The 12,677-nt window shown below is 36.8% G+C and overlaps 1 protein-coding gene across 1 annotated transcript in view; it reads left to right on the top strand.

Annotated features, from left to right (window-relative positions):
- Nucleotides 1-12,309, top strand: part of NPSR1 (neuropeptide S receptor 1) — a 1,074,098-nt gene extending 1,061,789 nt beyond the window's left edge. The window contains exon 7 of the mRNA XM_044065077.1: nt 11,526-12,309. Within this exon, the coding sequence (XP_043921012.1) occupies nt 11,526-11,604 (79 nt within the window). The 3' untranslated portion in view covers nt 11,605-12,309. The remainder of the gene's footprint in view (nt 1-11,525) is intronic.
- Nucleotides 12,310-12,677: the final 368 nt, after the last annotated feature.

Raw genomic sequence — 12,677 nt, 5'->3', positions numbered from 1 at the left:
TCCGTGAAGCCCCTGAGTCACACAGGAATTTAACTTCCCTCCCCTCTACCAGAAGTGTAACTTCCGGTTTTGTGTCTGCTAAATAGAGTTCCAGGCTCAATAATGCCAAGTCTAAAATTTCACTTTCTTCACCAAAAGTGATTTCTTGCACTTCCTCTGTTTCTTCTATCACATTCTCTACTCCCTCTATCACATTTGCATTTGTTTTTTCTTGGTTATTCCATTCTAGTGATTTTTGACTATCATATAGTCAGTCCTCACCCTCCTTATCTTCCATGGCTACCTTCTTGTTTTGCCTGCAATCCCTTGCTAAATGTCCCTTTTTCCCACACTTAAAACATTCACCCCTTTTCTTTCTTTCTTCAAACTCTTCTGATCGTTTATCAGATTGTTTGTTACCCTGGGCATTTTTCTTGCCCTTTTTTCCGGACTGTACTACATAGACTTCTGCTCCATCTTCTACCGCAAATACTTGGGCTTTCTTTTTCTTTTTGCTGTTAAAATGCCTTTCGGCATGCCTAGCATATTCAAGTAGTGACTGTAATCTACTTGTACAATGGTCTACCATGTGCTTTGTAATAAAGCTGCTTATAGGCAAAATGCTGCCTTTCAAAAATGCATTCTTTAGTTGCTGCTCATATGGGGAATCATGTGTTTGATCTTCAGGTACCTGCATTCCACAATGGTTATTAAAACACTCTAATAATCTAGCATAATATCTGTCAACAGTTTCACCTTCTTGTTGGATGCATTGATTAATGCAAGTCCAGTCTGCCCTAGGCTTCCATTTCTCAGAGATTCGGTCTGTTAGACCTTTCTCTCTGTTATCCAGTTCTGCATTGCTATGTGGGAGTGGCTTATGTTCTGCATCATGGGGATTCCAGTTGCCACTGATCATGTGCCAATCTGGACCTACGATCTGTCTGACTACTTTTTCTACTTCCTCTCCATTCAAATGATAACTTAACCTCATGCCCTGTAAGTCTTCTAAGAATTTTCTAAAATTAACTTTTGGATGGGGAATTCCCTCTGTGGCTTTCTGGATGTCTTCCGGTGTCCACGGTCTATATACTAGAAGAGTTGGGTCCTGTCCTGCCTGTCCTGCCTGCAGATTTGGTACTTCTATGAGTGGGCATATCTCTTCTTCACTCATAGCTCGTGAATTTTTATTTATTTCATATAACTCAATATCTCCTCTTAAGTTACGTGTTCGAGACCTGGTCTTGATGGGATCTCTAACATATGGTCCTGGCTTTGCGGTGACAGCCGGGTATAGTGGAGGTGGACCAGCTTGTCCACTTGCTTCATATTCCAGTGGGGGTGGGGGGGCTGATGCTATTACCAAATTATTGTCTTCTTTATCTAGAAACATAGCTTTTGAATTATTACTTTTTTGCTCCCTATGGTTTGCTTCCTCAATCCACCTATGTGCCTGAGGAATCCCTAATTGGCATTGCTTTTTTACCTGACCTTTTGCGTCAGCTTTAAGCTGTTTGACAAGTTTAATAAGTGAGGATTTTTCTAATTTGCCATCAAATTCATATTTATTAACCCATTTTGTATAGTATTTAATATTGTCGGCATGCTGTGATTGCATATATTTTGCATCTTCGGTTAGCGGTGGGTTTTGGGAACTTTTTGTGCACTTATTACCCATATTGTTCTGATTGTTAAAAAATGTTACATAACCCTTCTTATTCTCATGTAGTACCACGATTTTCTATTTCACAGTTTATCTAGAATAACTGTCTTACCTATTCTGTTTCCCTGATCTATGACAAGACTGCAATCTTTCTGTCCCTGACTTGTGCAATACAAATCTCCTGACAGATATTTTCAATCAAGTCCCTGATCTAAAACAGAAAAAAAGGTAAATTTCACCTTACCTGAGCCTCCGTGATTGATCCTCTCTGGTTCGTTACCGACTCGTCCTCCAGTCGCAGATCAGAAAAGAGGCTGGCCTCTTTTGAATGACAATTTAGTCTGAGGTCTTTCAAAGCAGAAGAACCGATGTGGTCTCTTCCCCGTATGGTTTCATGCCACCTGGCCCATCTGACCTGAGGCCAAGAGAGAGAGTTCTGGTCCAAAGGACCAATCTGTCAAAGGAAAAATAACTTCAAAATGATCAACACACAGCAGGTTCAGGTTAAGGCACTTTAATCTTGCAGCAAGGAGACAAAAACGTGCTAATACAGAGTTTGTCTGACTAAAATCAGGAAGTGAGAGTAGTTTTATACATTTCCTATAAGGTACTGCCTACTATGCTGACATAACAAATCACAAGTTCTTTCAATATTATTTCTCAGCAGATGTTTGTCCATGATTTTCTGCTGACATATCAAGTTTACAAAAAACTTCCTAAGAAAAACAACGTGGCCTTGACGACCACCAGTCAGATACAACTTTTACTAGGCAATGTTACCATTCAAGGGACTATGGCTAATTCAAGCACAAAGCAAGTACAGATTACAGTTCATTTCTTCAAGCAGTCTTTTGTCTGATGTATCTCTTCTTTTCCGCAGCTGTGCATGTTCTCATAACACGAACAGGGCTGATTGTTCACATTCAATCACATTATAGAAAACAGTATTGTTCTATTCATTCACTATTCATTCATTTTCCTGACCTAGCAGATAATCACTTGCTTCCCAGTACATTTCCAAAAAGGCATAAGCATGAATTTTGCTGTGCTAGCAAATACTAGGTCAGAGAGCATCTTGCAATTTCAGAAAGCATACTGCAATCTGAAAAGCATCTTATAATCCCATACAAAATTAAGCTGTACATAAAATAGAATGAAATGTGTTAACCCTTTTAGCTTCTAATAAGCACTAAACATATACATTAATACATATTTTTCTAACATAAACCCTCTAGGTCTTATGCAGCAATATGAAAAAGCTGTTAACCAGGTTCTGTTGTACAAATACTCTGTACTTTTCGTCAGTCTAATAGAAATTCCTTGGAGTTGAAGCTTGAGAATACAGTTATAACAAAATGTTCTCAAAAGCTTGCACAGTTTGTTGTCTTCAAGTATTGCATAATCAGGAAACACTACTACAGACATTAAATTGTGTGTGTGTGTTTGTGTGTGTGTGTGTGTGTGTGTGTGTGTGTGTGTGTGTGTGTGTGTGTGTGTGTGTGTGTGTGTGTATGTATATATATATATATATATATATATATATATATATATATATATATATATGTGTGTGTGTGTGTGTGTTTCTAAGTCTGGACTGATTCAGGCTTGTACTTGTTTCTGTCAGCTTTAATTTAAATTAGTACTCATATTAAACTATTATTTTCCAATTTCTAAACATCAGCTTGAAAATAGTAACTTTTAATATAAATAAAAGAATCTAACTTACTTAAATGCAGCAGTCCGAGTGTTTTCAGCTTTAATTAGAAAGTTTGAAGCTAGGGGTGCATCTCCAATACTGTTCCCTACACTTCCTGTAGGGTGCAACATAGCAGAATGGACCAACAGCTTCCAGAAGCCTTAGGGAAGACAAGGTAGTTTAAAAACAGCTTGAGGGTAACCTCAAGGTAAAATAAAGCTTCACCTCAAATTTAAACAGCATTCTTTCAGTAAAAAATGACTTATTGAGGTAAAAGAGGGAAAAATAAAGCCCAAAAAATGGTGTCATATTTACTAGTGGATGTTTCCCAGTTTTACACAGTCTAACAGGTACTCTAACATTAATAAAACATTAAATTGAGCATTTAAGGTTAAATAAACACATATATTCTAATGGAATTAAGTTATTGTGACACTTTATATTATGTAGTTGGTTAAACAAGCTGCATTAGTATTTTAATAAACATTTATACATGTATGCAGCATGAAGCCCTCCCCCCCAACTCACTTAAAGAAACAGCTGCACATATTAGATTTAGAAACGAAGTGAAGTACCAAACTGCCAGAGCCACGGATGTCAAAACCAAAGTTTTTAATGTTAAATCCACAAGTGAACACAGAAATCAATCCCAAACACATAAACGCTTGATTACAAAAATGCGTTTCCATCTTGTACAAACTGACTTCTTCAGATACCCTCCATAAAATAAATCAACCTTTATATACATTACTTAAAAAACAATTACCCAATCAATGCAATCTTAATTAAGAAGTTAATTATATAATTATATAATTATATAATTACCATTGCCTCTTGCCCATGTATTCTAAAAATCATTTCTCTTATAATTCGTTGGTGTTTATTATAACTATTATGAAGACCTGATTCACAAACAGTACTTTAATAAAATATATAAATATCTTAAAAATAATTATGAAAATAATTATAAAAAAACAGTTGTAAAAACTATGAAAATCAGTTTTAAGTATTATGAATCATTTGTATATCATTTATATAGTATTAGCCTGCCATCTACTGGTTAAAACAATAAATACACTAAAACACAAAAAATGTTCATATTTTTCCTGCTCTTAACTTTAAAAGTGGCATAATGGAAATAAAATCATTTAGACCAGGCGGATTGGTTGCATCAAGGGAGATTTGCCACCATAACTCCCTGAACTCCAGTCTTTCTTCCCATGGTCCGCCCCTCACATCCTTCTTAACCTGTTCTAACACCATGAACTGAAATTTAGCATTGTGACAAACTAGGGTGTGTTTATACAATGCATTAGTTTCTTTTTTTATGGAAATCTCATATTTATGTTCATATATCCTTCTCTTTAAAACTCTTTCAGTTTTACCTACGTAAAAAGCATTGCATTCTAAGCATAATCCTAAATAAACCACGCCTTTAGTTTCACAATTATAATAGTCTGTACTAGTTATCTATTTCTGCCTGCATTCCAAAAAGATTTTTTCCTTATCTATTAAATTACCACAATGGCTACAGTGTCCACATTTATAGGTACCTTTCCTAATTCTATTAGATGTCATGGAACTTTTGTATTCCAACATATTTTTAAAGGATTGAGAATTTTTATATACTACTTTAACATTATTGTTTAGTTTTTCCTGGTCCAAATCAGTTAAACTAATGAACTTATTCCATTCTCTTTCAATAACTTGTTTAGTAACAATTTTATTAAAAGCATTGTATTCAAGAATTAAGGCATGCCCATAATCTATGTCTTTGGAAATGGATTTATTTGTATCTATTGCTTTTAAACCACCTATATTTTTATTTGAGTCTCTTTTACCTAGGATAGGTTTAAATGTGCTTCCTCTCCCTATCATAACTTCTTCATATATTTTATTGATAAAGTCCTGGGGGTAACCTCTTTCCAAAAACATTTTATTTAATAAATTGCACTCTTCTTTAAAATCAGAGTCTAGGGTAGTCATACGGCTACCTCGGACAAACTGTCCTTTTACAATATTCTTTTTACAATAATAAGTATGCGCACTTTTAAAATGTAGAAATGAATTGCAGAAAGTAGATTTCCTGTATATTTTAGATTCAAGTCTATCATTTCTTTTATAGATTTCCACATCCAAAAATTGTAATTTGTCTGTTGAAACATGAAAAGTGAATTTTAAAAATTGTGGAGGGTATCTGAAGAAGTCAGTTTGTACAAGACGAAAACGCATTTTTGTAATCAAGCGTTTATGTGTTTGGGATTGATTTCTGTGTTCACTTGTGGATTTAACATTAAAAACTTTGGTTTTGACATCCGTGGCTCTGGCAGTTTGGTACTTCACTTCGTTTCTTGGTTTTAGTGTACCAAAGTTCGTTTTGGATTTCGTGGACATATTAGATTTACTTACAGTGCCATTTTTGGAAATCAACTCAGTTTTGTTTTTGTTTTCTTTTTGGTTATAAATTATCTCAGTATGCAGTGCGATTAAACTTTTTTTAAGCAATTCCTTAATATTATGGCTGCAAGTTAACTATTTGCTGTCTGTGTTAAATGATATTTAAACAGGATTAATTACCATAATGATGCAGTAAGTATGAATTAAGAGGCATTAATCACAAAAAAGAACAAGATTTGATTATTTATTTACCGGTTGATTCTTTGAGAGATGAATATGTTGTGGTAGCTGAAGTCTCAGTTTTTGTTCCTTCTTTTTGACATCATTCCATGTATTTTTGTCAGACTTTCTGGGATGGTCATTAGGATACTGTTTGTTATAAAGGAGATAGCTTCATCCAGCTTATTAAAGATTCTTGTACCACAAGAAAGGGCATTTTGATTTTTCCTGGATAATATATTTGGACTCTGATGTTGTTTTGTTTCGGATGTTTAGTCAGTGGCAACAAGGAATTCTTGCAGAGTAGTCATTGTCAAATCTGCTGGGGTGTTGGCTACATTTTAATTGGGCTTTCCTCCAAGCTGATTTTAACATTAGTTCCTTATCAAGATAAGGCAGGAATTTTACAATAGATCTTGGTGTTGCTTGAAAGTCTATAATTCTGGAAATCCAATTATTCAAAAATAAAATCATGTTCTCACTTTCTGTTTTCTCTGGTACTCTGAAAATTCAAATATTGCATCTTCTCTCATGATTTTCATGGTCATCAATTTTATTCATTAGTCATGTGTTTTGTTTGAGAAGAAAGTCTGTGTGCAGTTTATCCTCCTTTAATCTTCCATCTGTGTCAGTTATGGCAGTCTCCATGTCCATTATTTTATTTTAAAGGTATTGAAAAAGGTCTCTAAAAACTGCAATTTGTTTAAAATTGTTCTCACTTAATTTCTCCAGCTTTTGTTGGAAGTCATCTATCTTTAGTGACAGTGACTGTAGAGTGGAAGACACCAGCTGTAGTTCTTTCCTCAGTGCAGCATCAGATTGTGAAGACTTGGAGTTTATTTTTCTTCACGTTTAGTCTCAAACAATTTGACAGGAATTGTTTGGATTAAAAACTTCAAAATTTGTAAAGTTAATGTTTAGACTATTAGTAACTATATTTTATAAAATTTAGGTATATATATATATATATATATATATATATATATATATATATATATATATATATATATATATTTGTCTAATTCCTGTCTATTATATTAATTTTATAGAGCTCAGAAGAACTGTTGTGCTTAGCTGGCCATCTAGGCTCTGCCCCACCAGAAACAGTTTTGTATGAAAACTTTCACCTTTCTGAGGGGAAGGGACTATTTCTATAGCCCCTTAAAAAGTAGACGCTGAATAATAGGAAGTAAATGAAGCATTTGATCTTCTATATGTGGAGAATTCCCTAGGAAGGTAGACAGAGAGATTCCAACTGCTGTCTGTATCCATGATGTATAACTTTCAGAATCATGTGTCTAAAACTCTTTGCTGCTAAAGAGAGAAATGAAGATGAAATGTTTGGGAAGAATTAAAGATCTGTCAGGGTGGGAAGGATTTTGAAGGTGTTAGACTGTCCTTTATTCTTGGGGGAGTACCTCCATTCTTTTTGACACCTCCATGCCATTGTTTTTAAAGTCTGCTGTACCTATTTTACTTTTTGTAAAATGTTGCAGATGCAGCATTAAACCTCTTGAGAAACCTGGAGAAGGAAGGATGAAAAATTTGAGAAGTCCCCCAAATCAGCTTGTTTCTCTCGTCTTACTTCCTAAGGAGATATAGGTTTATAGGTTCATAGTAGGTGCTAGGCTATCAACCCAAGGGCCTAAGTAAACCTAGCCAACAAGGTTCTCTGGCTTACGCCACCCAAGAAAGTTATTTTCCTGTGCCCCTGTCGAGCAGAAACACAGAAGTGATCCCCGTGGTGTAGTTCCTATTTCTCATCCACTCATCAAGATTTTTCTTGAAGAGTGCTAATGAGGAACTTTGCTTGACATAGATAGGTAGCTTGTTCCAGTGAATAGGAAGTCTCTGGGACAGGAATCTATCCCTCCAGCATGTCCTGTTTATTGTAGTGACAAGGGTTATGTCCCTAGAGTGTGTAGCTCGGAGGGATTGGGGTTTCTTTAGGTGTAGCATGTTCAACAGCTCTGGGTTTAACATAACTTTATATGTTAGGCAGAGATCTCCTTTGAGTAGGTGATATGCTACAGACTAAAGCTGGAGTTTTTTGAGACGGTCAGTGTAGGGCATCTGGTTGAGGCCAGTAATTCTCTTTGTGAGGTACTTCTGTGGCCTTTCCAGCTGCTGCAGATGTCTTGTGAGGTACATTCTAAAAGGGGCATTGTACTCTATAATGTGCTTAATGAATGCCAAGTAGAGGGGAACAATTATCTCTTTTTTCCTGGATGAGAACCCTTTTGTGATGAGGTGTGCCACATACAAGGATTTCCTAACTACTGTGGTGATGTGATTATCAAAGGAGAGACTACTGTCCACTTGGGTCCCAAAGTCTCTTATCACACATTTGGCATTAAGTAGACTGCCGTTTATGTGGTAGTTCATGAGTACAGAGTTTTTACCAAAGGGGATGAGAATGCACTGTTTGGCATTGAGCTTAAGGCCATGCCTCTGACACCAGGCATCTGTCTCAGTGAGGCCCTTCTGTAGGAAGTCCACATCATTTGGGGACACGACTATGGCTCCTAGTTTGCAGTCATTTGTGAACTTCATTAGCCAGAGGCCTTCTGTGTTAGCCTGTATGTCAGGGAAGTAAATACCAAACAGGAGAGGTCCCAGGACTGAATCCTGTGGTACTCCACTTGTCACTGGTTTGAAGTCAGATTTGGAGCCTGCAACCTTTACAGTGTGGGTTCTGTCAATGAGCCAGTTGGCACCCATCTTGTGACATAGATATTTATACCTAGTTTAGTGAGTTTTGCTATAATTCCAAAATGGGGAATGGTATTGAAAGCTTTGGCAAGGTCAAGATAGGCTGTGTGAACCATCTTACCCTCGTCTACGGCTTTGGTGACTGCCTCAGAGAAGTCGATCAGGTTCAGAAGGCATGATCTGCCTTTCACAAACCTGAACTGGGTGGGGTCCAGAGTTTGGCGGTTACCAATATCTTTGTTTATGAGTTCCATGATGATCCATTCCATGGCCTTGCAGACCAGGCTCATTAGGCTAATAGGGTGATAGTTCCCAGGATCAGTGGTGGCTCACCCTTTATGGAGTGGAATAACTGTTGCTGTGCGCCATTCAGTGGGAACAAAGCCTGACATGAGACTATGATTGAACATGGTGCTTAGGTGGGGACCCAGTTCGTTATGAAGTTCATGTAAAATGCAGCCTGGGATGTTGTCCAGTCCCATGGATGCTCTGTTTTTGGTTTTAGAGAGTGCAGCTTTTACCTGCATAAATGTGATTACAGGGACTCTTCATTCTTCCTGTATAGATATGGGCACTTTAGGGGTGAGAGAGGGGTAAAGTTAGCACTGAACCTATCTGCCAGGATGTTGGCAATATCAGTTGGTGCTGTTGTGTTGTAACTCAGACAGATCTGGGTGTTGCCATTGAGATTCATGACATAGCTATAGAATGCTTTGTGGTTGCCCTTATAATCAGTGGTGATTTTGTTTTCGTAGCTAGCTTTGGAGGATCTTATAAGGGATCTCAGCTTCTTACTGAGGCTGACCAGGGAGCTCCTCCACTCATGAGATTTTGCTCTTTTACAACAGTTTCTTCCTTCTGTTGTACAGTTTCTTTATGGAAGGGGACAACCAGATTGGCTTCCTTTTTTTGGAGGATAGCATCTTGGTTCTGTTTGGGATAGCACAATCCATGCACTCATGTAAGTGCTTATAGAGTGCATTTGTGTAGGATTCAGCAGTCGAAACTGTATTGTCCATCTGCATGGGTGTCATGAAGTTCGCCACTTCTGTCTTAAGAAGCATGAAGTTGGCTTTGTAGAAATTTTTTACCATGGTTTCCTTAATGGTGGGTGGGGGTGGGATGTGGCTATCTAGGGTGATTAGCTTATGGTTGGATTTGACCAATGAGGAGTTGACTTCAGGTGTGGAACACCGGTCACTCATGTTGGTAATGACTAGGTCTGGGATACTGTTGCCCCTGATGGGGATGTGGATAAGTTGATCCAGGGAATTGGAATTTATGAATTCCAGAAAGCGTTGAGTGAAGGAGTTGGTACATGAGTAGTTTTCCCAGTTAATGGTGGGGTATTTGAAATCACCCATTATTAGGGTGTTTGGTTGAACTCTAATATTTTCCAGTATATCAAAAAAAGAGGAGTGGAAATCCTGGGACATGGTGAGGGATCTGTAGCAAGCTACAATTTGGATTGCAGTTTTGCCGAGAGTTAGTTGCACTTGGATAACCCGGATGCATTATGCTGTGCAACTAGCCTGGAGGTGTGGCTATCCTTAATGAATATGGACACACCTCCACCTTTGGTCTTCTGGTCCAGGTTAGATGGCCGAAAAGTGTGGTATGAGTTATAGCCTGGTAATGCAGGGGTGCTCCCTAGAGCCTTGAACCAGGTCTCAGTCACTGCACAGATTTGATGTTTTCCATTTTAAGGAGTGCCTTGAGTGAGTGCATTTTGAGATTTAGACTTCTAGCATTGAGTAACATTACCCTCCATTTTTGCTTGCCTGTTCCTCTTACGGTGGTGAATTTGTCATTTGAACCTTGCCTAAAAAGGCACTATAGGGGTGGCAAGAGCCTTAGCCAGTATCCGGAATCCCAGGGGCGACAGGTGCAGGCCATCTCTGGCAAAGTATCTTGGTCTGTCAACCATATGTAGCAGATGATCCAAATACTACCTCTGTGTCTAAAGGAAGATTCAAAATTTTAGCTCAAACATATTCATGCAGGCAAACCTCCTCATAACAGTTCCAGTGGCTGCAGCTCTGGAAGTGGCTTCAGCTGAATCATAAGCACATTTCAAAAAGAGGGTTGCCACTTATAATAAGTTACTTAATTCCCAGAGAAGCCTGACAGCTGTAGTTGGTAAAACAGATAAGTAGTAAAAAAGTCATTTATTTTCAACAAAAACACAATGAAAAACACATTATACGCTTAAGACTAATGTTCCTGTTTAAAAGTTACTGAAAGTCATGTGACAGTCTATAAAAACACTTTTTACTAGCATAAAATAAATAAGGTTACAGAGAAAGTTTACTTTTACTTATAAAATTAAAAAGGGGTGAGTTTTTGCCTGGAGGGAACTTACCTGGCTAGCAATGAAAAGCATTAGCCGAATGTCAATCCTTGAAATGCCGAAAGAGGAATGGTTTTCTATGGCAGGAAAGGGTGGGACAGCTCTGAAGGGCTTTCTGCCTAGTCCTCTCTTTTTTTCAGCACTGCTTGAGCTGACTAATTTGTGAATGAAAAGTGTCATTGAAACATTGGAAGCTGGCTGGCTGTTATATCCTTAGCAGGATATAACCTATGTAGCTAAGGCTACTGCAGTACTGATCAGAATGCAAACAGTCAGAAAACTAAATTAGAACAAAGCCGGTGTTATATTTTTATATATATTTTTGACTGGCACATGTAATCAATATATATTATGTTAACAGTCTGAACATTTTCTCAGAATAAGATTAATCATTAAGTTGAAATTATATGAACTATTGGTGATTTCACACAGACTTACAAGTCAGCATATTTCAAAATGTTTTGTATTAACCCTATTTTCTTATGACTTGCTGTGTTTTTTCCCATCAGGAACCAAAGAATGCAGACTTTTAAAGATAGAACAGAAGGACATGAAATGCATATGATAACCAGACCAGAGTACATATAACTGAAGTCTATGCACGCAAGCTGTTAAAAGAAGACTAAGACTGACAGAGTAGAACCTATACCTTTGATAAATAAGCTTAATTGCAAAATGGACAGAACAATAATTATGTTTACCAAATGCAAGCAGTGTACATTTCTACATTTGATGAAGCTTCCAAATCCTCAAGATTGTTTTTGCTGTGAATTATTTATGCAGATCATGATGTTTTATCTCTGTCAGGAGTGCCCTGGTTGCATTTAATTCATTGTACAGAAGTAAACTAGTAATTCTGTATTTCACTTTTCTGTTTAGTTGTCTCACACTTTTTTCACTAATTTTGTATGCAAAAACATGTGTACCTATTTTGCCACATAAGATTTTTTTGGGCTGGTGCCTTATATGTCATTATACATCAAGATATGGCATTTTATTTTTGCATTACATTATAAATAGCTGAAATCTATACAATTAAGTTTATAAAGATCATAGGTCATAAAGTACTTTAGGGAAAAGTTCTACCATTTTTACAAATGTCATATGTTAAATGTGTATAAATTAATAAAATTATGAAAAAAACTCCTTAACGTAGTACTGCATTGGAAAAATATTGATAGTTTAGTTCCTGAAATGTTGCTAAGTACAACACTGTACTATAGATTTTGAATTTGAAAATACTGTATTTTGGTTTATGTTCTAAAAATAAACAGTTACTGTTTATAGCTTGTAGTTGATGCATTCCCTTTCCATACAGTTATTTATTTATGTTTTACATGCTTATATTTCTGTGCATGCATGTGTTTGTTTATCTGTCTGTGTGTCTCTGAATGTATCCATCTACCTAAATGCCTATATCTGTATGATTATACATTAATCAGTCAATGAAACTTTCATTGTCTAAAGTTCCATAATATGTAAATGAGGGAAGCCAAAGTCATTGAAACTTTGTAAAATGTACAGAAAAATTGTTTGCACCTTTCACAGTCATGGGTCTATATTACATTCTCGAAAGCTGACAATGTCGAATCTGACATTGTCGACATGAGAATAGCAAAACTGCAGAGCAACGAACAAGTAAACGGAAATCTCCATAAGGG

Source organism: Protopterus annectens, chromosome 3.part0, assembly GCF_019279795.1.
Source record: "Protopterus annectens isolate FY-2018-M chromosome 3.part0, PAN1.0, whole genome shotgun sequence".
Lineage (NCBI taxonomy): Eukaryota > Metazoa > Chordata > Ceratodontiformes > Protopteridae > Protopterus > Protopterus annectens.
The sequence above is the reverse complement of the archived record's forward strand: the minus strand, read 5'-3'. Positions and strand labels throughout refer to the sequence as shown.